The 26,159-nt window shown below is 46.6% G+C and overlaps 3 protein-coding genes across 6 annotated transcripts in view; 2 read left to right on the top strand and 1 right to left on the bottom strand.

Annotated features, from left to right (window-relative positions):
* IL18 (interleukin 18) overlaps positions 1 to 6,608 on the bottom strand; it is a 26,947-nt gene extending 20,339 nt beyond the window's left edge. The window contains exon 1 of the mRNA XM_055728696.1: positions 6,590 to 6,608. The gene's annotated coding sequence lies outside the window, so the exon portion shown is untranslated. The remainder of the gene's footprint in view (positions 1 to 6,589) is intronic.
* BCO2 (beta-carotene oxygenase 2) lies at positions 498 to 18,545 on the top strand. Of its 4 annotated transcripts, none has more exons than XM_005440205.4 (13): positions 498 to 733; positions 2,405 to 2,497; positions 5,826 to 6,030; positions 7,099 to 7,310; positions 8,791 to 8,906; positions 10,804 to 10,906; positions 12,067 to 12,195; positions 12,336 to 12,496; positions 13,017 to 13,184; positions 15,088 to 15,225; positions 16,496 to 16,678; positions 17,270 to 17,380; positions 17,746 to 18,545. In XM_005440205.4, the coding sequence occupies exons 1-13, from the start codon at positions 529 to 531 to the stop codon at positions 17,857 to 17,859; spliced, it is 1,938 nt and encodes a 645-aa protein (XP_005440262.3). In that variant the 5' UTR covers positions 498 to 528; the 3' UTR covers positions 17,860 to 18,545. The 4 variants fall into 4 exon arrangements, with proteins under 4 accessions (XP_005440262.3, XP_027662574.2, XP_027662575.2 ...); XM_027806773.2 differs by having other exon boundaries at positions 520 to 733; positions 8,791 to 8,912; positions 17,746 to 18,463; XM_027806774.2 differs by lacking the exon at positions 2,405 to 2,497 and having other exon boundaries at positions 520 to 733; positions 8,791 to 8,912; positions 17,746 to 18,463.
* Positions 18,546 to 19,307: 762 nt separating this feature from the next.
* Positions 19,308 to 25,297, top strand: PTS (6-pyruvoyltetrahydropterin synthase). Its single transcript, XM_055728698.1, has 6 exons — positions 19,308 to 19,666; positions 20,777 to 20,856; positions 22,489 to 22,511; positions 23,958 to 24,014; positions 24,330 to 24,400; positions 24,869 to 25,297. Exons 1-6 carry the CDS (start codon positions 19,593 to 19,595, stop codon positions 25,008 to 25,010), a joined length of 447 nt encoding a protein of 148 aa, XP_055584673.1. The 5' UTR covers positions 19,308 to 19,592; the 3' UTR covers positions 25,011 to 25,297.
* The last annotated feature ends 862 nt before the right edge of the window (positions 25,298 to 26,159 follow it).

Here is a 26,159-nt window from a genome sequence, read left to right on the forward strand (position 1 = left end):
TTTGCAAAGTGCTAGCAGCTTCCTCTGGGCAGCCTGAAAGAGAAAGCCCATCTTAGTTTGAAACAGCAGAGCAGGCCTGTCCTGGTCCTTCCCTGTTGGACTTGATGGACCAGTCTGTGGTGGCAGCCAATACTCCTAAAGCCTTGAGATTCCTTGAAGGCAAAATGGTTACTCAGATTCTGAAACAAAACAAGGTATTTTTGACAGGTGAAAAAGACAAGACAAGGGGACAAGAATTTTTAAAAGAATTGGCTCAAAGCCTGGCTACCTCCATACATGGATCTGTCTCCTCTTCCAGTTTCTCCAGCTAGGACTGGCCAGTACTGGTAAAGCATTTTCCCACCCCAGTGGCAGTGTATTGGCATTGAGCAGCATCCCTGGCCCAGCTGCTGAGGGGGGCTGAGGGCTGCTGAGGGGGTGGGGCAGCTCTCCCGCATGCCCTGCAGCTGCCAGGCCCGGGTACCAGCCTGCCCGGCTAGCTCAGCACCCTGCCCTGCTGGGGCTGGCATTCCTGGCTTTTATTCTGAAATGATGATGTCAGGCAGCTCTCCGCAACCAATCCATCGGTGCTGGCTGCACACTACCATCCTCCACCGGTACCTTCGCCTGACTATCTCTGGTCTGATGCTTTCTTCCAAGCGGAATATGTTTTCCAAAATTTTTTTGTCTGCCATCAGCCTCCTGCTTGCTAATTTGCAGCGTTTCCTCTGCTCTCTGATGCAATTCGTTCCAGGTAAAATGCATAAACAGATCCTTCTATCCCATCATCTTGTAAAGGGGTTTTCCGTAGCTGTTAAGCACTGATGCTGGTACAGGTCAGTAGAGCAATTTCATTTTTATTGATTGGAAGCTGGGAACTACACAGTTTAGAGTGTTAGGAGCCAGCAATTCTTGGTTATTTATTGAAAAGATGAACGGGAGAGACAAGTACGCGGCACAGACCGGGATTACCAGCAGTTTCTGATGGTTTAGAGCTGGTAACTGAGTAGGCATTAGATTCTCTCTGCAGGGGAGCCTGCTGTGAGATGTGTTTGTGGGCTGTGAAAGGGAGAGAGTTATTTAGAGCAGTGACATTAATGAACCTTTGATCTGAGCATACAGATGGGAAAGTATTCCAAGGGATTTTGTATCGCTACCGAACTCTGCGGTTTGCACCACCATTACACAACTTGAACTGTCTTTTTTTTGTGTGTCTGAGAATGAGATCTGTTACCACAAAATAGGAACCAATACAGATCGTGATTTAATTCACCAGAATCTCTTGCTTTTGAACGGTGGTTGCTGGTGGTAGTGTTTTCCACCCCTTTAGAATCAAAGGATTGCTTCTGGGGTATCGAGAGATCTGAAAGGTGCTCAAACCTGCCTTGTTGTGCCACCAGAACCCATCTGTGGACACCGATTTACTCCAGGAGGTTTCTTTTTCACTGCATGTGTTATTAAGCTGGTGTGAGGCATATAATCAACTACATCTGTGAGATGGGAGACCAAGAATTCAGAGGCAGAGTAATTAATGCAAACTAAATGATCAAATACCGAGTCTAGCATTGGGAATGTTACATAAAGCAATCCATGGTATTAGCATTTCAGGGTGTGATAAAGTACTTTCCTGCTGGGGAAAAAAACCCTTTATGCATAAATTTATGAAGTTCTTTTGATCTGCTAGCAGATTGCAACAACTGTATAATCTTGTTTAAAATGGGGCTCTCTGCTAAATCTAAATTCTCTTGAACTCTACCTCTTTCCTTATGCTTTGAAGCAGAACTGCATAGGAACATAAAGAGCTGTGCTTCTTGTCTTGATTACCCAAGTGACGTGAAAAACCTGCAGATTTCCTTGCCTTGTTTTCTGTATCTTTTTGAAAAGAATGGATTTTCCCAGACTTTTACTAAGGTCTTCTTGAAAAAGCTTGCTTATATCAAATTGTCTCAACGTAGCTAAAAGGTGAGAATGTTGAATCATGAAAACGAAACCCCTCTATTATTTGTTCAAATATTTGAGTGAAACAGTGATAATAAAAAAATATGAATAAGATTTATTCCGTCTAATATGTTTCCCGTGACACCAGAAAAATCTTCCTAGCTTACCAGTTGTTCATACTGCCTTTCTAGGATAAGCGTTCCAGAGACTTAATTGTGTAAATAGGTATTTAACAAAGAAATTACAATTTCTTCATGTCAGGAAAAAAAACCAAACCAAAACAAAACCAAAAACCAAACCCAAAGCACAGAATCTCTTTCTGCAGTTGTCTTTGGGAAATCAACAGGTATTTCATGTGCAAGCGTATGCACAGTTCACATTTGCTTTTCTCCCTTACCTCCCTTTGACAAGCCTTTCTCCACTCCTCCACCTCTTTTCCCCTGTTTTTTGTCACTTTTATGTTCTTTTTTGCTTCTTTGCCTGTTAGCAAGGAAGTGGGTGGCTGAGCCCCTGACAATGGGAAATCAACAAGCTAGCTGGAACAAGGAGTCAAGTACGGGGAGTTCCCAGCAAACACAAGGCAAGTGCAACGATTTCAGTTCAGAAATCAGTGTGGGACACTTAGGTGAGCTGCAGGGTTCAGCCCTGGTGAAGGCTAGAGTGTGCTTGGCAGAAATCAGTAGCTACAGCAACTTCAGTTCAGGGTGGGGTGATGGGCAAGCCAGTTTGCTTGCCCTGTGGTTCCAGTCTGTGATTTACAGGGACCATAATGTGGCCCATATGTTGTGCCACAGGATTTCCAAACCAGCTGTATGCTTATTCTGAATTTGCATGAATTCTCAGGGAAAACAGAGTTCTTGCTTCCCTCTCCTTGCTTGAAGAACCGCGAGCATTCTGTTTACTAAAGTCTGCCCTTAAGCCTGGTCCTGAATGTCCTTTGGAATCAAGCACTTAGGTGCCTTGGATTTGAATATGCAGGTTAAAATCAAAGTGGATTTGCTCTGTCCAGCATGATTTCAATTTCACGGCTAGCAAATGGCTTCTTTGTTTCCTCCATGCACTGTTAAGATTTTCTGTCCTGCCCATTGATGTTTTAAGTACAATTTAATGTCTGGTTCGTTGCTGCCCTACCCAAAGTAGATGGGGTAGCCTCTTCTGTACAGAAAAGTTTTCAAGATTACTTTTTAAGTTTATCTTGCTAAATTCCCATATGTAATTACACTGTTCTCCAGGAAGTCTCAGTGTAGTGCTATCCGTGGTCATGCCTTTGTTTCTGCTTGGACGCAAAAATGTCTCCTTAGGGACTTGTTGCTCTTGTTTTTTCTGCACGTTTTACATCTTTACAAGTGGTAGCTTGCCTACCAAAGCTGCATTTTTGCAATTACTGATGGCAGTCACTAAACCTGCCAGGTATTGGTTGATATGAAAAGCTTCTACCTCCTTATGTCTAAGGAAATAGTCAAAAGCACTAGTGTTGGGAACAGATTGAGTGCTTCATATGGGATTTAATCAGAACTAATCGAATTTTAAGAGGGAGACGATGTTGGTGGTTTGAGATTAATTGCTTTAGCCCTGCAGCCTGAATTCTTTATCTAGCTGACTTACCATATTAGAGATCTAAAGAAGGATTTGAGGATCGGCAAGCCAGAGAACTACATTGAAGGGATCTTGCAATTTACCTTCCTGCACACCTGACACCCATTCTGTCCGTGGCTATTCTAGAGAAGCAAGCTTAGGAAAATGCTGTCTGCCAGCTCAGTTCTTTTGCAGATATTCTGTCTGAAATAGCAAATTTCCTCTGTAGATGTGAACACATGGTTTCAGAGGCTCACAGGTAAATTGTGCAGCAGCTTCACTTAATCACTTGGATTAAAGAAGTAGGCTGGAAGCAGCAGTGGTGAAAGTGACTGGTATAACCAGAACAAATTGCTACATCAAAAAATCAGCATGAAGTTCAGTATCAGTCTGGACTCTGGTGCGTGGTTTTGTTTGTACTAGATGTAGTTCAGGAATAGATTTCTGTATGCCACACTGTCCTTTTTTATCAGTGTTTCACTTGCACCTAAGTCTTCATCAGTTCTTGTTTAGTTCAGGGCTCAATGATCCTCCAGTGAGGATGGAGCTGTGTAGGAAAGCAGCTCTGCTGACCTGTGGACGTGAAGCCTGTGATAGGTGAGGAGGTTACACCACTGGGAGGGAAGGCAACAGCCTGTGTACTTTCTAGGTAAATCCACCTCTGCAGCTAAATGGATTGCTAAAACAATCCTTGTGTTGATGAGGCTTTGCAAGCCAGGCTACTGGAGCCAATAACCGTGTGCTGTTAGCACACAGCATTCCAATCAGTTCATGCTTGCTTGATGCTTTTGTCTGTAACTATGCCTAAGAAGGGGGATATTGCAGTCAAACAAGAGCCTCCATCCGAAATTATCCTTTTCTGCTATTGCTTATTTACTTACCAAGTAAATCTGTTTAATCTGTTTTGTCCTGCCCTGTGAATATATTTCAGCTCAGTTTCATTTGTGTTCTTCTTGAATTCCATCATTTGGTGTGAGGGACTATGGTTCTTTTTTCTTTTCTTTTTTTTTTTTTAAATTTTCCTTTTTCTCTCTCTTTTTTTTTTGTTTGTTTGTTTTGGTTTTGGTTTGTTTTGTTTGTGCAAGGGGAAAAGCCAGCAATCGCCTTTTGGGCTTCTGTAATCAGATAGTACAGGTGAGTCTGAGAACTGACCTGTACACCTTTCATTAGCCTTTGAGCTCCTGGTTTACTGCATTTCAAGAAATGCCAGCTTAGCAGAGTGCTCCACGTGCAGCACAGAGAAAAAAACCGATTACCTGTGTTTGACAACCTATATTCCAAGGCTGTGGGTTCTTTAACATTGTGTAACAAACTATGGCTTCCCTGGATTTAGAGTAGTCCGCTGGGACTCCTCTGAGTTGTTTTGTGGAATGTTCTTCTTAGTGAGCTGCTTTTTTTTTTTCTTTCTTTTTCTAGAAAAGCCTTTTTACTGTGGGCAGAAAAACTGTTGTGAGTTTTGTTGGATTTTTTTTTTAATTCAGCACAGGATGTTGTACAGTTTTGTTAAAAACAGCACATTGTTTCAAAGGGAGGACTTTTGAAAGTCCTGGGGAAATGTCCCAGAACGTACAGTCTCTTCTGTCTACTAAGTCACCCATGATTGTGATACCAAAGTGGAGTGAGAAGGTATTTTATAATGCAGTTTTTCTGTCTGAGTGAGAAGGTATTTTATAATGCAGTTTTTCTGTCTGAGGTGTGTCCACCTCTGCTTTGCCTTGCTTTTGGCAACACTGTCATACAAAGGCAACAGGCACTGCTTTACCAGGTGCCTAATTACATCTTTCTGCTTGTGGCTTCGGTGTGCAGCAGTAAGACTAACGAGCCCCCTTCTGTCTTTTCCTTCAGCAGGCTGCTTGTCAGAAATCACTGGGAGATTATTTTGGGTTCCTGCTCAACATTACTCTGTGTATCATCCCAAGTTGAACAGATTTCTTTTTGCAACCTCACAGGTTCTTGTAATAAATATCCATGTTACTTACTCTCAGTTACTTATGGAAATAAATTCCAAATCTAAGCTTCTTTAATTAAAAGAAAATTTATCTTCTTTCCTATCATCACGTATTTTACCTCCTTTACCATTATTACCTCCTTTGGACTGCAGAACAGGTGTCAAATGGATTAACTACAGTAGAGTTAAATCCACTGGATTTTCAGCTCCCAGTGGATGTGTGGGGTATTATAAGAATACAGCTTTAGTCTGAATATCCACTACATGGCTGCTTGCAGAATGATCAGTGCTGTTCTCCTAGACATCCAAATTCAAGCTCTACTCTCTGTTTATTCAAGTGAGAACCTTAGATACCTGCTTTTTGTTCTCACGGCTTTCTCTGCAGGTTTAAGGAATTCCCTGCCCAATCCATCAAAAGAGCAAATCACCTTCCGCAGCCCCAGGGGTTTGCAATGCATCTCACCCTTAATGCAGACGGTAGAGGAGACCCCTCAGCCCATCCCAGCAAAGATCAAAGGACATATTCCCAAATGGATTAATGGAAATCTTCTGAGGAATGGACCTGGGAAGTTCGAGTTTGGCGAGGAGAAGTAAGTCCAGGTTTGGTGAGTTTGTCAAATTATTCTGGCCCGAGCTCTACCTAAACCTAAAGGGAACCCCCCGAAATGTCTCACCACTGGTTGGAGCCCCTGGTAGTTTCTTTTTAAGTAAGGCAAGGAAGAAATGCTTATGTTGTCATTCTTTCAAGAACAGTTGCTTGCTCATCTGGAAACTCCCGGTGGGCTTTCTGAAAATAGGACCATGGTTAACTTATTAAGGTTGGAGAAGCTGAGTCACAGAGAGGCTGTGACCTACTCAGAATGTATAATGAGGGAACAGAGCTGGGGATTAAAACATTGACACGCCTAGTCCTTTGTCATTAACAAAAGTCCATCCCACGAGCGCTGAAATCCGGGGCAGGATTTGCACTGTTGATTGCACTAAATTGTGTGAGTTGCTTTAGAAGCAAATCCATCTCATTTTAAAAATAATGTTTTAAGAAGGCAACTACTGCCTTTGGCTTGGAATCTGCCATTCTAGCTGATTGACAAACCTAGCTTGTCCTCCAAAAAGCTGATGACAGCAACTGGCCAAAGATGATCATCTTACCGTATTTCCAGAGACAGACTGTAAGGTTTTCTTGAAGATTCAAAGAGTTCACATTTCGGAGAGAACAGCATCCTGCGAACAGCTGAGAGCTAAAGGCTCCTTCTTGCGCAGTTGGACTTTCAGTAATAAGTTCAATTCTGGTTGTACAGTAAAGCACGGTTTCTATTCCCTATGCAGAAGTCTGCAGAGTGACTTGTTTACCAGTATAGGTTATTTCCCCCAAAAGCTTATACATAGCATTTTCGGAAGTCCCTGAGGTCCACTTTCAAAAGTGATATAGGGAGCCCAAATCTCACTGGAAGTTGGCATCTACCTTCAGGTCCCCCCAGCTGCAAATATACTCGATTTGTTTCACTCCATTCAAGTGTTTTTCCATACTCACCAAGTGTTCCTGGGATCTGGGCATTAGCTTTTTACAAACAGTAATAAACGTAAAGGCAAGAGGGAACAGTATAGCAGAGAATCATATAGTGCCCAACTCTTGTTCTCTTATTTATGTCTTCCTGAAGATTTAACCATTGGTTTGATGGCATGGCCCTGTTGCATCAATTCCAGTTGGAGAATGGCACAGTGACATACCGGAGCAAGTTTCTGCAGAGCAGTTCCTACCTGACCAACAGCCAGCACAACCGCATTGTGGCCTCAGAATTTGGGACGCTAGCAATGCCAGACCCATGCAAGAGTGTCTTTGAGCGCTTCATGTCACGCTTTGAGATGCCACGTAAGAGGGTTTCTAAGAAATAAGAAATATTCTGAGATTGTCTTGGGGAACTTCTGGTTAGGTTTAAAGGGAGATGTGAGGAAGTCTGGTAGGCCTAATCTGAGCTCATGTTTTCCTTTAGATGATCCCTTAGAACAACATCAACAGGAAAAATGCAAGTGGTGTCAGGCTTAGCTGGGAGAGGCACATTCGGTTTAATGTTTTAGTGCCGCTTCAGTTCACTTGACCCCGAGTTTGTTGCAAATCCGCAACAGAAATCTTTCTCCGAAGAACACCCTGTACAGCCCTGATAATGAGCATTACAATCTGCCATTCTACGTGAGACACAGCTTTGCCCTTAGAACACCTTGCCTTGCTAAGCTTGTAGAGTAAATGGGCTAATCCTTCCCTTCCTGTACTGAGGTGCAAGGAGATGATATGAGTAGGGTGAGAGGTGGTATTGCACAGGAATAGAAGTACCATTACCTTTAGCATTCTGTGTATGTCAGGAAAGAAATAGGCTTAAATGCAAGCAAGGTGCCTTTCCACTAAAACCAGAACAGGCCTGAAGTTTGCAACTTGTTGCTTACATGTGTGACCATCTGCTTCTTATCTTCCCTGTGGAGATGGATCCTGTCCTGCCATGTCATCTGTTCTCTCCAAAGATGCCCATACCTCCACTCATTTGTCTGCCTAGCTCCCCAGCGTCCCACCCCGTCCCAGCTCTCTCGATAAATTTCAGAACTATCTGCGGCCCCCATCTTTTCCAACCTCCAGCAGGGTGTTCCAGCACACCCTTGCCTATGTGACTCTTTACACACATTAAGCTTTTCCTCTCCATAAGGCAGTCTGTCCTCCGGGCTTTTCCTGTACCGACTTCAGGCTTTGTGTTCACCACACGCAGTGTTCAGTTGGGGGAATTGTTTTTTCCTCAGCTCTTCTCAGCCAACTGGCTAGTGGGTCCCAGATCCCCTAGGAGTAGCAAGAACAGCTCTGGCTGTTATGTGCGTGTAGTTCTCAAAAGGCATCTCCCTCACTCAGTTTTAAAGAGAATAGGGAAGAAGAAGCATTCCGTGTCCAAGCCGTGTCACAAAAATGGTGTCCCTGCCCTCCTCGCAGCCCAAGTTGTAGCTTCAAGTCTTGCCTCTCATTTCCAATGCTGTAAATCAAACATGGCACTCTTCATATGGCTGTCAGAGGAGAGGACTTTGGCTAGGGAGGAGAGGGAGAGGGACATGAGGAACTAAGAGGGCAGAAACAAAGGGCAGATGGAAGAAGTGTGACGGACTGCAGTGATTTCCATGAGAACCAGTTCTTGTCCTTTTATCCTGATCTCACCTGTGCAGCCAGAGTGCCTTTGTAGATTAGTGAGATATTTCTAATCGCTCACAGATGGATTAGTGTCATTGCAAATGGATTTATTTGTTTAAACATGTCTAACTTGCTATAATGTAACTCAAGCTTAAACAGCGCTGTGTACAACTCCAGGATTTCGTTTCAGAACCAAGTGACAATGCCAGTGTGAACTACGTTGTGTATAAAGGAGACTATTATGTCAGCAATGAGACCATCTTCATGTACAAAGTGGACCCAGAGACACTTGAAACAAAGGAAAAGGTGTGGGTAGGTGGGATAAAGGGGTTTGCTTATGGTCCAGGAGAACCCCTTCTTGCTGTTTCTAGGAGCAGCAAAAGAAATGATCGGTGCAGCTCTGGGCCATAGCCACAAGCATCCCTTCGTGGTGTGCTTGAGTCCCTGAAAAAACTACCTAGCGATAAGGCAGCTCTTATGAGTGAAGTTTCAGTCACTGCCCACTGTAGCAAGCAAGGGGCGAAACATGCCGAGTGGTTTCCGTTTGGGTACAGATGGCATTCCTCCAGTGCGCTCACTGCGTGCCTGGACTTGTCTGTACCTACCAGTGTGTGAAAAATAAAAGTGCATACAGGAAGAAGTTAACATCGCTGATCTCAGATCCGTATTATTGCCCTGTCTCTTCATTCTCCCTATCTGTTCCCTTTTTACACCTGCAGCTTTAAAAACACCAAAACAGCCCATCAAAGTCTTGACTACACCCACTGTTGCGAATGGGTGGTGAAGTCAATGTAAAGTCAAGTCAAAGTTCAGCTGCCGCTTTATTTTCTCCCACGCTAGCAAACGAAGAGAAAGTCAGAGCAGGAACCTTCCCCTGTGTCCTGTGCATCCCCTCACAGGAGCGTGGCTGCATTTCAGGGAAGAGTGTGACTTGTGCAATGACACCATAAGCTGTCCCCCTGCCCGCACCCTGAGATGAGGTTTGGTTCTTTGCTGCGCTGGGCAATGGTGAGAAGGCCTGAGGAAGGATTCTGCCATTCCTAAATCAGTATTTACTACTGTGCCTGTATGTTCCCATGGTCTATTTAATACCAAAAAAATACCGGGCTCAGCACACCCTCAGATCTCAAGGGAGGCATTCCAGGAGTCCATCCCTCCCAACAGGTTCAGTTGTGAGTCATGAAGAAACTCTGTCAAGTATAGCATGCTATTTATTGAAATGGAGAGTTTGACAATTTGCTATTTTGTCTGTTTTGTAAACCATAATGCAGTGACGAAAAGATGCATGGGTATTTTTAGTTTGAATGTCAGCTCTGTTGAGCCATCTGGTCATTCAAAAAATTCCCCTTAAGCTGCTTTTTCGATGCAGGCTGGTATTTTTGGCTAAATGAAGAAATTGAAGGATGATGTCACATTTAAACTTTCTGATATGAGGTGCCTTACAAGGACATGGTTTTCTAAGCTTCCAGTGGCGTGGCACTTTTTTCTACTGGGCCTTTCCAAACAAAGGGTCTCAGGCTGGATACTTGAAAGCCATATTTTTAAACTTTTGGAAAAGCAGCCTATCTTCCATGCGTTAACGTTTCAATGCATGCATTAATCTTCCTCCAACTTATTCCTTCAAACCTTCTTCCCAACACATCTCCTCCGCTGTCTGAGCCCAAACACACCCTACCCCAGGAACTAAGGATAAATAAGAGCACTCACAGTTGTACCTCTGTGAGTACACTGCTCCTGCTAGCTGGAGACAGTGAAGCTGAGCTGTTTCCTCTGTGCGGAGAGTAAACGCTGTCAGTTAGCTAAGGGTGCTTTCAAAAGGCTTGGTGATTTTGGGGGGCAGTGACTGTCTCTTCACGCATGTCTGTCTGTAGTTATTACAGGGGGTCCTGGCTAAAATGCTTATACAGGCAACGCTCCCACTGTGTCGGCGCTCCCTGCCATTAGCAACGTTCATGTCTCCCGGAGAAATGGCTGGTGCTGCTAGTCCCATTTTAATGGTAGGACTAACACAGAGAGAAACATTGATCGTTTCCCAGGATTTCAGGAAGATTGCAGGCAAAACGAAGGTTTAAGTCCAGATCCCAACATTAGGGCCATAATCATCAACTAGTCTTCCTCAGACTTCCATGCAACCGACATTCAGAAAGACTCTGCCTTGCTGCAGGAGACTTCTGCACTGACTGGGAATCTTTGGCATTTGCAGGTGGACTGGAGCAAATTCGTTGCAGTGAACGGGGCCACTGCTCATCCTCATTATGAGCCTGATGGGACAACATACAACATGGGCAATTCCTACGGGAAACATGGTAGGACTGGGCTGTGGGCTGGGTGTGTGGGCTGCTTCTGGCTGCTGCTTCAAGGAGCAGTTGTTGAAGAAACTTCAGTGTCTGAAGAGACGCTGAAATTGCTGTTTCTCTTTGTGGCAAATGAAGGTGAAGCAGATTAGTTGTTATTTCAGGGTATCAGTCTGTCCCGTAAAAACAGCTTCTCTCAGCAGTTAGTTTCAGATGCTTCTGACTTTGGCCTGTGAATATTCCACAGATTTCCCTCTTCCTTTCCCAAGCATTGACGGAAAACAGGAGAATGATTTGTAAAGTCCCATCCAGCAGCCTTATCCAAAGAATTCTGACAATTAGCAACACGTTTTCCACTTAGAATAATTGGCTTTTGATAAGGGCCATAAGGGGTTTATACAGGAGAGACGGTGGCATTTACCGCAGTGACCTGGCTATCTTACAGCAAAGCTGAATGTTGTGGGATATTTTTCTTCTTCCCAAAACTATGAGCATTATGTCTGTTTGGGATCTAGTCACATCAATGTGGCTGCTCAGCGTCAGTTAGATGGAAGCCTTCTTTTTCAGGGGGCCTGTGGAAACAGCCGCTGCCCTTTATTGTGATACCTCAGGCTGGTTCCAGTTCACTGAACTGTTGCCCAGTTTTGTTCATTTTTCATTCTTGCCATTTTCATTTCCTTTTGGCTTTAGCAATATCTAGCTTTGCAGCACAGCTGTTTTCAGCTGGAGAGACTAAACTACAGATTATTATTCAAATGTGCCATTCTTTCCTGCCCATATGGTCAGATTTATTAGATGAGCATCAGTCATCGCCAAGGGCCAAAGTTTTCTTTTCCTTTGATACACAAGCTATGAAGTTGGTTTTCTTCCTGATCCTGCTATTATAAAATACTCTGAGTTAACGTAAGGAATACACTGCAGACAGTAAAATTAGATGGCAGTCTACCAGACTGAGAAGATCCATTCCTTTCAAGCTTCTTTTTTTTGCTCGCTAATCCTCCGTAGATTGTTTTATTGACTTGATACCTGGCTTTTTGTTTTCTGCTCAGTGTAGCTATGACCGTGGTTCCTAGTATTCTAGGGAAACAGAAAGGAACAGAGCCTGACTTTGGTTTGATGAATGTGATCAGTCTCACGTCTCAGTGGTGTTGAACACCCTTTCTCCTTTCCAGGGTCTAGCTATAATATCATTCAGGTCCCTCCACAAAAGTCAAACTGCAGTGACACATTAGAGGGAGCAAAAGTGCTGTGCTCCATTGCTCCGATGGATAAGATGAAGCCCTCCTACTATCACAGCTTTGGTAAGAATGCTTTCTATCTCAGACTCTGGATTTAGCCTACTGTGAGCCAGAAAGGGCTGCTGACTGCCCTCTGACCCCAGGAATTTTTATCATCTCATTTGCCTAATACTCAGATGATACCTCCTTCCTTCTCTTTTCAGGGATGAGTGAAAACTACATCATTTTCATTGAGCAACCCATCAAGCTGAATCTGTTGCAGATTATCACTTCCAAACTCTGTGGGAAATCCATTTTTGAAGGGATAAGCTGGGAGCCTCAGTACAATACTTGCTTCCACGTGGTGAATAAGCACACGGGGGAGGTAGGTGGATCTTTGGCCTTTCCAGCAGCTGTGCAGAATTTTAGATGCTAAGAGAAGAGTGCTGGGGAGCAGCCACTGACAGCTGTATGAATCAGCCCAGAAGCTGCTGCAGTATAGGCTTTATAAGCATGGGTGTCTGTTGGTTGGAAATGGGATTGCTTCATGCACTTCCCTCTCTATTGATTTTTTTTTTTTTTTCACACCCCTAAAAGAACAGGCAGAAATAAGCAGTTTGGGGTTCCTGGAACTGCAGCACAGGGCCTGAAATGCAGTTCCCCAGTTTTGGGCGGTCATAACCTGGGAATGATGCTGTAGGGATGGAGTCGTGACAGCAAGGGGCCTGTCCTGGGCTGTTCTTCATCTGGTTTTGCCTACTTAACTGGCTCAAAGCAGCCATTCTGTAGTAACACAAGGACACAAGACAAATACCAAGGGATGAGTGGGGAATGAAATAGGGGAGAGAAGAGAAAACCCGTTGAGATGTGGCTGGGATCTTTAGCCTCTCTCACGGTCACTGCAGGTGCTGCCGGGGCAGTGGTACAGTAAGCCCTTTGCTACTTTCCATCAAATCAATGCCTTTGAAGATTGTGGCTGCGTGGTCCTGGATCTGTGCTGCCAGGATGATGGAACAACTCTGACTGCTTACAAACTTCAGAACCTGCGGAGGAGTGGGGAAGGCCTGGATCAGGTAAGATCTCTGCCTTTTGCCTTGCGTAGGATCTGGTGGGGCCCCATGCTGGCTGAGTTACTTTTCTGAAGCAAGGCTCAGGTTGGTAGAACGGACAACACGATGGGGGACCACAAGGTGTAGGATGTGAACTGGGGAAAGGAACTGTGACTATAAGGAAAAACTAGAATTATGATCTGTTGATATGTTAGTATTTTTCTTTCCTTTTAAATCTCTGAGCAGATAATCTCCATGGAGCATTTCCTTGAAAATTTAAAAACTGGTGTGTGACACAGATCTCCATCAGCATGGCAGAATGTACTTCTGTTTTAAAATCTTGGGTTTAATCATATTAATTTTCCATATCCCTGTGTCATAAAATTTCCCCCCTCCGGAAAGTAAGCAAAGTATTTTTTTGCATTACTTTTAAAGGGCAAAAGAAAAATAAACTCTGTTGTTTAAAGGCATTACTTTAGAAAATCAGCCTTATGTAAATCACAGAAACACAAACATCACAGAAACCCCTACATTGTTCCTCACATTCACCTCACAACAGCATATACTCATAAATCAGTTACTTATTGTTTCCAACTCTTGTCAAAAGCACCATTTAAAGCCATGTAAGAGGCATTATTTTGCATAGGTCATATGTTGGAAAAGTGGGGGTGCTTTCAGTTTCTTCTATTGCAGATGTGTTTATTGGAAACCCACAATATTGTGGGTGAAGGGCAGGCATTTCTACAACATGTTCAGACAGATCTGAACTTCCTCTGGCTATGTTCTGAGCTGTCTAGAAGCAAATCAGTTCTGATCTGAAAAGTGTATAGTCCTGTCCCTGTAGGGTCATTTTGTTCTGCTTTCCTTTTTTTTTTTTTTTGCAAAGATGTGGTGAACGTTAATTCGAGTACAGCATAGCATTATTACGACCATTTGCTTTGCAAACTGATTCCCGCTTTTGTTCAGCCTTCTCTGAGCACAAAAGAGCTATAATGTGATCTGTCTGAAGGTATCCATATGTCAACATTAGGCACGTATTTCCAACACCCACATTCTTTAACTGACAAGTAGCACAGCCATTAACTGTATACACACACACAAGTGCAAGTCATTTCAGAACAGAATCTTAAGTTTATGCTGCACTGAAAGATTAAGGCATGCCTGAGCATGATTGATGTGTTTTCCCCGAATGATGCTTAATGCTTTTGCTTGCTGACTAAACCATATTTTGTCTGGCAGAGTTCCTCAACCAGTGTACTGTGGCTACATAAAACATAAAACATTTTGAAAATAGGGTTTCAAGATGAACACGTATGATTAAAGTGGTTTCATGTTGAACTGGTGAGTTACAGATTGAAGTAACTGAAAAATACCAAAACAGGGTCCTTGCCACCTGTTTTGTTTCGAAGGCTTAATATTTGGAAGTATTACGGGTTCTAAACTTGGCTCGAGCAGAACTTTAGTGGCAATGGTGGAATTACTCCTCTCATGCAACCTGCTGAATGTCTGCCACACTGGGAGCTGCTAGTTTGCTCTCCCCTTTGCTCCTCAAGTAAATCCACCAGTACCCTAGACTTCCCAAACATGAAGTCCATGTGTAGCTGAGAACAGGAAAGGAAAATCATGCAGGCTAACTTCAGGCATTGAATTGAGGCACAGTAGTCTCCTTCTACTCGCCTTATCATCCAGGGGAGAAGGATGCTCCTCCAGAGACTGATTTAATTGATTGTAGTTTCGTTTTCTACTGTAAAGTCCTAGAACAAGCAGAGCCCTTACCAGAACTTGGTAAAACACTTAATAGAAAGAAGCAAAAGATTTCAGAGGAGGGAGGAATGTTTAAAACTTCAGAATTGTTCCCAAAAAGGGCATTTAGCCTGAAATGCCACTCTCCTCCCTCCCTCACCGTAACTTTCTGTCTGTGTAACAGGTTTATGACTCAGTATCCCGATCTTTCCCTCGTCGCTTTGTTCTCCCGCTGAACGTGAATTCAGACACACCTGTGGGGATGAATCTGAACCCATTGCCTTATACCTTGGCAAGGGCTGTGAAAGATGCTGATGGCAAGGTATGTATTAAAAACTTACATAACTGCATTTATGGCTGTGGTGAGATTGCCTGCAACAGTTGTCGTCCTGTGCTATTACCTTCTTAGATCTTGTCCACCAAGCAAGCAAACAAGGTCTGGTCATTTCTGACATGGGACTTAGTGTTTTAATACAAGGACTACCACATTGCCTTAAATGAGAGAGCAAAGACAGGTTGTGATTTACCAAAAATGGCCAAGTGGATCATAAGCCTTTACGATAATTGGCCAAACTTCAGCTTCTCCATTGACAAAATGATTTCACCTGGTACCAGATCTGCTCTTTGCTTCCAGCTCTGAACAGCCCTACAGAGTGGCATTCAGTAGTACAGAACATGTGTTGTCCACTATGAGTGGAGACATCTCTGTGTGTACTTTGTATATGAAATTTCTCAGTGCTGGACCTGATATTTTCTGAGCTAGTGTCGTGGTTTAACCCCAGCCAGCAACTAAGCCCCACACAGCTGTTTGCTCACTCCCCACTCCCCGGTGGGATGGAGGTGAGAGTCAGAAGAGCAAAAGTGAGAAAACTCATGGGTTGAGATAAAGACAGTTTAATAGGTAAAGCAGAAGTCGCACACACAAGGGATTCATTCACTGCTTCCCGTCAGCAGGCAGGTGCTCAGCCATCTCCGGGAAGGCAGGGCTCCATCACATGTCATGGTTACTTGGGAAGACAAATGCCATCACTCCAAACGTAGCACACTTCCTTCTTCTTCCCCCAGCTTTATATGCTGAGCATGACGTCATATGGTATGGAATATCCCTTGGGTCACTTGGGATCAGCTGCCCGGACTGTGTTCCCTTCCATTGGCTTCTGCACCCCCAGCCTACTCGCTGGTGGGGTGATGTGAGAAGCAGAAAAAAGCCTTGACTCTGTGTAAGCGCTGCTCAGCAGTAAATAAAACATCCCTGAATTATCAGCACTGTTTCCAGCACAAATCCAAAATTTAGCCCTATAGTAGCTACTATGAAGAAAATTAACTCCACTCCACCCAAACCCAGCACCATTAGCAGTACAGAAATACATAGACTGGCTCCTGTTTTTCCCATTAGACTGCTGCTTGAAGTTTCCAAGGTCTGAGTCAGTTCTTTGGGTGAAACAGAGGGAGGCGGAATTGGTGCATGTAAATGTCAGGGTCATCTTTAAACACTTCTCCACAAAAGGTTGTGCAGTGGGTGGGTGGGACTAGTTGGGTCTTCTGCCCAGTGGGAGCTCAGCTGACACTCACGTAATGCATACATCTTCTAGGTCTGGTGTACACATGAAAATCTCTACCCTGAAGGCTTTGAAAAGGTTGGGGGCTTGGAGTTCCCCCAGATCAACTACTCTCAGTACAATGGTAGGAGGTACCGTTACTTCTATGGATGTGGTTTTGGGCATTTGGTTGGAGATTCCTTGATCAAGGTTGATGTGGAGACCAAGAATTTCAAGGTGAGGTGAAGTGAGATTATCTTTTTCCAGCAAATGGGAATCATTCCACTGAATTGGCCTTGAAGAGATGTCATTTACTAGGCACCGCACTCTTTAGGGGTCTTTGTTCAAACGGGTCTGAGATGAGGTTCCTAATTTCACCTCTAGCACCTTACGAAAACGGCACACTTACCAAACAGGAGAGGATACCATTCCACCTTCTTAGATAGAGGACAGAACAGAAAGGGTTGGATAAAGTATGCACATGTCTTCCAGACCAAAGAAGAGTCACCTTTTACCAGACAGTACAGAAATTTACCCAGGTAGCACAGGCAGTTGGAGATAAACTGCCAAGGTATTTATGACTTGGACAAGAAACAAGGTTTAGGATATTTCCAACTGCAAGCACAAACTGGGATTTTTCCTTTGTCTCCCTTAAGCAGGGAATAATGATCTCCGAAGCGTTAAACATTTGTTAATCAGAGACTTCCCTGGAGGGGCACAGAGTATGCCTGGGTATCTGTGGGGAGCACTCCAACTTGCAACTCTGCTAACTGTAGTAGACAAGCGTTAATGAAATAAAACACATCCATATGTTACTGTGCTTGCTAGATTTGGCAGGAGGACGGATCCTTCCCATCAGAGCCTGTGTTTGTGCCAGTGCCTAACGCCACGGCAGAAGACAGTGGAGTCATCTTGTCTGTTGTGGTCTCCCCCACCGAGGTAACTTACTACGAGTTCATCGAGATCACGTAGTATTAGGTATACTTTCTAAAGCACAAAACTGAGTTTGAGACTGTCTGGCAGATAGTTCTAGCACTGTGCTTCCCAAGGTCTGTGCCTCTGCAACTGCCAGGCACAGCCAGGCAAACTTCAAGCGGGAGTGTACCTTGGAACGTCAATGCTTCTTGTGTGGCATCTGTGGCTGTCAGAGCTCCTGGCCAACTGTCTTACAGGTGTAGTCCGTATGCTCTGGTTGTACGGCCTGGTTGTACCTTTGGGCTCCCTTGTGTGTGACAGATGGAGTGGGTTGGACAGCAGAATGATTCAGCCTGGGCATTCATTCTGGCCTTCTTTTCACCCTGCAGAACCAAAGTGCTTTCCTGCTTGTCTTGGATGCAGAGACCTTCAGAGAACTGGGGCGAGCAGAAGTCGCTGTGCAAATGCCTTACGGATTCCACGGGATCTTTACTTCCCACTGACTGAAGACTTTGTCACCTCCTGTAATCGGGGCCAGATCAGGCTCAGAAAGAAACCTCTGCTTTCTTTTACCTGCCACCTTTGCATTATGCCCTGGATGAAGCAACTGCTCTTTCTCTATCATAACCTCTGAGTTACCGCTGTATTCCTAGTAACATACAGCAAGGGGTCTGAGGAAGGCAGAAGCCCCTTCGCTCAAACAGCCCACTGCTTTATCTTAAATTTCTGACTACCTTGATAGACCAGTTAGCAGCAGTTGGCAAAGGCTGCCATGTGTAAAGCTTGCAAGGGAGCAAAGGTGACCGCTAACCATCCCTTGGTAGCAGTGTGCTCTGAAGGGAAGAGAGTATCAGTGCTTAGGGCAGTGAATTTGGCTGCAATGTGTAAAGCAGAAGAGAGGAGTAGAACCAGCTGGTAACAGGGAGGCTCGACGCAGGGTAATTCCCCCCCACTGCATAAAGATTGCCTTCAGTGGACTGCAGCAGGTTGATGCAAACACTCACGGAAGCTGTACTTGTAGTGCTTTTCTCTGTACACTAACGGTGCCCTCAAATAAAACTTTCTGAAGAAAGAAACCTTTCTCTCCCTGCCCTCACCAGACGCACGGCCAACTTTGTGCTGTGCCACGAGAGGCAACAGCCGCAAGCCTGACACCTTATTGTGTTACGTGGTCTTGTAGGCATGCACACCACCTGTGCACCGTGCGCCTGCTTGAACAGCATAGCTGGGTACAGCTCTGACGGCTAACGTCTCCTGCCCTCCTCCTAATCCAACCTGTTGGAAACATGTAGAATTCCACGGTGGCCTCGATATTCCTTTGCTCTTACGCTGAGCAAACTCAAACACCCTCTCGTATGCTTGCTTCCTCATCCGGGCTCTCACCGGTCTTGAACCCCGAGGTGTAGGTGGGCAGGCGGGCGAGGGAAGCCCCCTGTAGCAGCTCCCTTGCAGGCTGTGCCTTTGAGGACACCCTGTGACAAGGGAAGGCTGCCAGGAGAACGCTGGGTTCCCCTCCTGGCTTAAGGACTTCCTACACTGCTTCATTGTGAGGAGCCTGGAGAGCGCTTTGCACCTTCAGCGATTCATCCTTGAGCAAAACCATTTTGTTCCTCGAGGGTTTAAAGGCACGCTTTTGTGTCTTATTTGCAAACTACTTTTTTTACTCCCGCTGCAGCGGAGGCCAGCCCGCCCAGCCCAGAACCACGGGGAGCTGCTGGCCCTGCCCCACAGCCCGGCTTCACCCCCCGCTGGCTGCCCTGGGGAGCGGGGACCCGGCAGGGGCACGGAGGGCGGCAGCGGGCGGCTCAGGCCAGAGGTCACCTCGCAAAGCCACCGGGTAGCAAAGGGCTCCCCCGTGCCGTGCCGTGCCGCTGCTGTGCCCTGCCCCCGCCGTGCCCTGCCCCCGCCGAGCCCCAGCCGTGCCGTGCCGTGCCGTGCCGGCCCGCGGTGTGTCACCCACGGCGGGAGGGACGCCCGGCGAGGCCCCACGGCAGCGCAGGGAGCCGCACGGTGCTCAGGCCCTGGTTCCGCGGGCGGCTGTGGCTGTTCCCGGAGGGCCGCAGCTCCCGGCAGCGCGGCACCTCGCAGCTGCGCTGACACCGGCGGGGTCGGCCCGTGCCGCGGGGCAAGCGGGGCCCAGCGCGCAGCCGCCAGCCCGCCCGCCCCGCCCGCGCCCCGGGGAGGGCAGCACCGCCCCGCGGGGCCCGGATGGAGCCGGTCCCGCCGCGGCCCTGCCATGGCCCCGCCGGCAGCGCGGCTGGCGCGGCTCTCCCGCAGCGTCTGCTTCAGCGCCTGCCACCGGCTGCACAGGTGAGCGGCCCCGTGTCCGGCCCCGTGCCCGTGCCCCGGCTCCCCCCGCCGCGGGGGGCCTGAAGGCCTCGCTGGGCCGGGCGCCCCCTCAGGGCCGGCGCGCCCTCCTCTCAGGGCCGCGTCCCCTCCCCTCTGGGCCGGGCGCCCCCGGGGACCTGGGCCGTGTCCCGTGTCCCCCCCTCAGGGCCGTGTGTCGTCGTGTGTTCCCCTCCCCCGGGCCGCCCCCCCCCCTTCAGGGTCGTGTCCAGTCCCTGCTCCCCCTCAGGGCCGTGTGTCGTCGTACCCCCCCCCAGGGCCCTGTCGTGTCCCCCCTCCCCTCAGGGCCGTGTCCCCCCCCTCAGGGCCATGTCCATCCCCCCCCCCCCCCCCAGTGTCAGATGCTCCCTCAGACCCGGGCCGTGTCCCCCCCCTCAGGGCCATGTCCATCCCCCCCCCCCCCAGTGTCAGATGCCCCCTCAGACCCGGGCCGTGTCCCCCCCCTTCTCCCTGCTCTGCCCCGCTCTGCGCAGCCCGCAGCAGCAGTCCCGCCTGGGATGTCTGCGCACAAACGGCTTTAACAGGAGCTGAAGTTTCCTTTTGAAACAGGCCGGGGGCAGCAGCGCTGTGCCCCCGTCTGCCGCCCTTTTCCCAGAACAGACATCACTCAAGTGCCTTGACCTGAAATGCTCCTCGGAGCAGGCTCTGCAGTTTCTTCAAATGACAGATTCTGACAGGGAAGTCATCCCTTCTGCTCCTTGGAGAAGCTCCCTGAGCTTTGTTGCTTAATAATAAAAATATGCATCGTTTTCTCCAGGCTCTTCCTCCTAGGAGCCCAAGTGATTTTGCCGTATTCGTGCGTGAACAGCTGTTAGTGTTCACGCAGCAGTGGTGTTCAGCAGTTGTTATGCATATATTAATAAAAAAACACAGCAAAAAAAAGCCCAGACCGGTTGCCAACAACATCTTTTCATGGTCTCAGTACTCCTCCGGTTCTGTTTTTGCCTCCTGAGTAGGAAAAGCTAGCGGGTTAAATTTGGGAGGGCAAGTAAATGGAAGAACCAGAAAGCAATCAGAGTGAAGCCATGAACGTTTGTCATGGATCCTGACGTGCCGTGTCTGTATTTCCCACAGTAAATCGCTGAGTGATGAAGAAAACCTGAAGCTGTTTGGGAAATGCAACAATCCAAACGGCCATGGGCACAACTATAAAGGTAAGGAGTTCATTTCCACGCTTCCACGTGTAGTCACGGCCTCGGCAGGCTGCTATGGCTTTCAGTGCCTGGCCTGGGGGTCTTTTAGAATTAGAAGCAATCCTCAGCAGAAAAGGGGTTGAACCATGGCATGGATTTGGAAGTTACTGAATTAAATACCTCAAAATGTCCCTTCATGAATCAACTCTGTTTATAATCGGCAAAATCATTGGGTTTGGAATGAATATTTTTCTAAACGAAAGACGCGCTGTTTAAACAGCCTGTAAACTTTATTTGAATGTTGTTCTCGCAGGTTCTCCTGCCATCTGTCCCCTGTGCACTTGGAATCAAATCTCTCCCGACACCAGGCTGGCTCCCTGTGGAGCACTGTGTGTTGTAGGTTATTGGGTTTGCACGGCAACGTGTTGGTGAGGAAGCGGCTACAGCGGTGGCTTCTGTGTAGGAGCAGCTTTAGCAGGCACCTGGCGTTCAGGTACCCTGCAGCCTGCTCCAGCTCTACTAGCTTTACCAGGGAAGGCATGTTGACAGATTGTTGGACTGAAGATCTGTGTCTCATTTTAAAACTGACCTACAGGCACAACGGTTCTTGCTTTCTCATCTAAGAAAGATGTTCTCACTGTAAAAAAAAAAAAATGCTGGAAAGCTTGGGAGATGCCTCTAAAAATGTTCCTTGGGGCATGGAGGGGAGGGAGGGAGGGAGGGAGGGAGGGAGGGAGGGAGGGAGGGAGGGAGGGAGAAAAAGAGCATGAAGGAGCTTTTCCACCCCAGAGGAGGATCACAACCAGGCTCAAATCACTGTCTGTCTCTTTTTGTGAGTTCCTCAGTGAGCCATGATTTTGTTCTCAGCTCCTGGGGTTAGTGGGAAGGAATGTGGGGCTTATCAGGATGTTGTTTCCAAGTGTTTGTCACAGAATGGTCAGGGTTGGAAGGGACCTCTGAAGATCACCTAGTCCAACCGCCTGCTAAAGCGGTTTCACCCAGAGCAGGCTGCACAGGATTGTGTCCAGGCAGGTTTTCAGAGACCACAGCCTCTCTGGGCAGAGAGGTCTCTTTTGTCGTCTCTCTTTTTTTGAAAGGATTTCTGGGTTGAAATGACACCTGGCAGTAATTCTGGTTCTTAGGATGTCGGCAGCCACTTCATCCCTTACTTCCCTTCTCTGGTATTCCATTATGTCAGAAGATTTATAAGCTGACCCCACTTCTTATGGTCTTGGGGAGGGGGGTGGGGTGGGTCTGGTGACGTAAGGGCGCCTAGGGTGTCTGCACTGTTCAGAAGATTTTGCTGCTCAAGAGATTCTGACCTTGTCTGCGCAGGGCACAGGCTGCCGTAGGGAGTAGGTACTTGAGGAGTCATCTAGTCATCTCTCTGCCTGCCGGGAGCGCTTCAGGGGTAGTGGTGTGTCTCTGGGCATCAGACCTTGGAGCCTGACTTCCTCAGCGAGCTGGGTGCCTGAGGGTAACATTCTTTTTGGAGTGGATACCCGTTTTATAAAAAGTCCTGCTTTTAAGTGCTGTGAAGCCTGCACCAGTCCTTGGGGATCGGTGATGAATGGGCTGTCTGTCCCAGCAGTGTACTTTGTTGTTAGGTTCATGGTGTCATTGTGACCTGATTTTTATTTTTTTTTTTTTCAGTTATAGTCACTGTGCGTGGAGAGGTAAGTGTGATCAACCTTTTTCCTTTTCCCCAGGGTGGCAGGATAGATGGGTCCTCATCTTCCACAGTGCTGAAGCTCTAGCTCAGTTGCCAGGTTTCCCAGGGTGTTTGTGCAAACTCGGTATGCAGCACTACAGAAGAAGGTTTTCTGTAATCACTGTCCTATTCACCCTGCCTCTAACAAGGGTTTGTAGGTAACAGTGTTTAAGTCTGAGGTTTGTAATTGTCCTCAGGGCACATAACCTTGACTGCCAGAGCCTCGCTGCAGAACATGAAATGATGCCAAAACGGCACAGAGTAACTGCTCAGAGACAATTTTGGTCTTTAAGCAGCAAAGGTATTTATTTCATGCAACGTTGGGGAGCCAGCTGGTTCGCATCGGACAAACTAGCTCCCCAGTTTTCAGTGAAAAGTCAGGTAGTTTATACAGTTTTCGTGAGAGGTTACAACATCTTTACATACATATTCATTTGATTTCGACATCTAATCATTCTGTTCATAATAGGTGGGATCTAGGTGGAGTAAACCTTTCAGCTTTCTTTGTTCAACGGTTTCCTGACTCATGGTCTCCTTTTCTCCTTCAGGTGCCCACCTTACCTTTTCTAATTATTCAGAGTACATTCCTTTACTCCAATATCATCAGTGGTACATTACTTTGAAATCGTCAGTGGAACCTTTTCTAATTACTCAGAGTACACTCCTTTCTCAGCACAGACAGAGCATCACCCAGAGCATTGTACCCAACTCATCCTGACCCATCTTTTTAAGACCTTGCTCCGTTTCAGACGTACAGGCTCTGGTCAGATCTGTGGGACACCTTTGGAAGGCTGCTGAGCCACAGGGAGGCTTTAGCACTTCAGTAACTGATTCTGTCTGCTGATTTATCAAGATACTTTTGTGGCAAATGTAAAAGGAAATTCTGCTTTTGCAGTTGTTTTTCACCCTTGATCCTGTCATTGTTCTGTGTATTCTGAGGTTTAGGTAGCACTTTGGTTTTGATGTTTTTCAAACAACTTGTTGAAGATTTCCAGTTCATAGGAAAGGGGGTTTCTATTCACATCTGAAGTTAAAATTTTAAAGCCTTTGCCTTCTACATTCCCCAAGCATGCTGTGAACTACACAACCTGATTTTGTTCCTGGAGCTGTGCCTGCTTATGGGCATGCTAGATTGTTGCTTGAAGACTGAGTATTTCAGTGAGTTTTGCCTCACTGATGTCAGCTTTTATGAGAGTGCAACCACTGGAGTTGTTTGTATGCTGCACTTAGCCTTTGGGAACATCACAGGAGTAGAGTTGGAACGCAGTGCGTCAAGGTGGAAAGATATTTTTCTTATGGCTCGGATGTCCTGAGTGCACAAATATTCGCGGTCTGATTTGTACAGGCTCATGACAGCCTTGGTAATGAGGACGTGTAACTGCTGCTGAGCTCCTGTTTCTTCTCCCTACAGATCGACCCAGTTTCTGGAATGGTTATGAACCTGACGGACCTGAAGGAGTATATGCAGGTAATAGCACTGTTTTCCTACACACCCCCTGCAAGGAGCTTAGCAAGTTGTCTAGAACCAGGGTGGAGACATGGTGAGTTGATGATGGTAGGAAATAAAGAAGAAATTAAGGAATGATTTCAGACTAAGATGCTTTAGCGTGTGGTGTGAGGCAGTACCATGTCTCCAGCTAGGAAGCTGACAGGTGGATGTAGGGCTCTTTTTTTTTTTTTTTTTTACATACCGTTGCCTCACTCCAGTCCCATGTGTGTGGTAATACGAATCTCAAGTCCACTGACCAACTGGGACGAGGTGGTCACTCTTTTCTTTCTGCAGGAGGCGATCATGGAACCGCTTGACCACAAAAACCTGGATAAGGATGTGCCATACTTTGCTGAGGTTGTGAGGTGGGTGCTGGGGGCTCCTCGTGGCATTGGTTGCAGGGTCAAGGAACAGCCTTCAAGGATTAGTCCTACATCTGAAAGAGCCGCCTTGATACCTGTGTGTGACACGCCTGTGCGGGTCAGGTGCTGGTGCCCTGCCTGCCTTGCAGCCCCGCTGCCGTGCAGCCTGCCTCCCTGTGCCGCGCCGGGTGCCGGCCTGCTGCGGCGGCTGCCGTTCCACATACCGAGGGAGCTGCCGCTTACTCGCACCTGCCGAGCCTTTTGCGCTTGGCGCGTGAGCCCGCTCTGTGGACACCTCAGGGAGGCGGATACGGCCTGTTAATTAGATCTTGTTTCATCCATGTTTGCTGGCAATGGTTCAAGCCCCTCTTACATGCAGGGGGTCATCGTCATCCCCTCTGCCCGTTTCAGGTACAGCTTCCTCAAATGTCATTGCTGTGAGTTCTGAATCTGCTCGTGTTTCACTCTTAGCACCACAGAGAACGTTGCAGTATTCATCTGGGAAAACCTCAAGAAGCTCCTGCCCGTGGGAACCCTTTATAAAGTCAAAGTGTATGAAACGGACCAGAACATTGTCATTTATAAAGGAGAAGAAACAATCTCTGAGAAGTGAAATGAGCTTCAGTTCAGTTGGTCAGAAACTGCTGCATAATCAGATCAGTGGATTACTTCAGCCCTGCTCGCTGTATTTCCTACACCTGGACATCGGTTATGTATTATATAGGAACAAATACAGATGTTTCGAAAGAATTCTTGCAACTATCTAGCAATTTGGGTTCTCAAAATTTGCGGATTTGTCTGCTTTTTCTCAAGACATTCCTGTTTTGCAAAGCCAAACCACCAAGCTGATGTGACATTTACAATTGTGCTATGTTAAATAAAGCGGCTTTCTGGAGAGGAGGTGGCCTGGCAAAACGTGTGTCCTGTCCAGTCACAGAAGGCTTTGATTTTTCTCTAATTAAACACTGGATTAATTTATGATTTTTAATAACCTTGGCTTTGGTGGTGTTTTGCTTATTGATCAAATAGAGAAACGTTCTTGAGAATGAGAACTGCATGCTTATTTTTTTCCTCCTTTTGGTTTTTTTTGGTCTTTTTTCCTGCGCTGTAGGCTCATTTCCTCATGCAGTTAGCAGGTCTTTCTCAGTATAAGGAACTGGTATAGTGAGCAGTATAGTTGTTTACCAAACAATTCTCAATCCAAACTGCAGAGCTAAGGAGAACAGTACGCTCTTGAGAATCAGCATGGGAAGCTGGAAGTTCGTAGCCCCAGTGGTGTCAGAGTGCCCTGATACATGGCTGAAAGTGGAAGTAGGTGAGAATAAACCCTTAAAATACTGGTTATCCAGCTGGTGTCCCAAAGATGCCACTCTTGCAAAGTTCTGCTGAGAGAATGCTTCTTGTCTTAGAAAATTCTGGCTGACTTTGTCTTGTTGTAGTGCAAGTACTCACTTCTTTGATTTCCTGTGGTGCTTTTGTCAGTTCAGTTCAGACCTGTAGACATAATCGTCGCCTTGCTGAGGAGCCATCCCTGCTACAGGACGCTCCGTTCTGCATTTGACTGTGGGCAGCTGAAGCAGTAGGGGCGGACCTGGGGTACCTTGAGTCTGCCTCCACCCAGGCCCCCTGGAAGCTTGGCACAAGCAGCCAGCTCAGGCATGGTTTTCTTCGGGAAGTTTTTGAGAGTTCTGTAGGAACAGGATCAAACTCGCTCCTTTCATCTTTCTGGAGAAAGCCGTCAGCTCGTGTTCCTGCTGCGATG

The sequence above is a fragment of the Falco cherrug genome, chromosome 17, assembly GCF_023634085.1.
Source record: "Falco cherrug isolate bFalChe1 chromosome 17, bFalChe1.pri, whole genome shotgun sequence".
NCBI lineage: Eukaryota > Metazoa > Chordata > Aves > Falconiformes > Falconidae > Falco > Falco cherrug.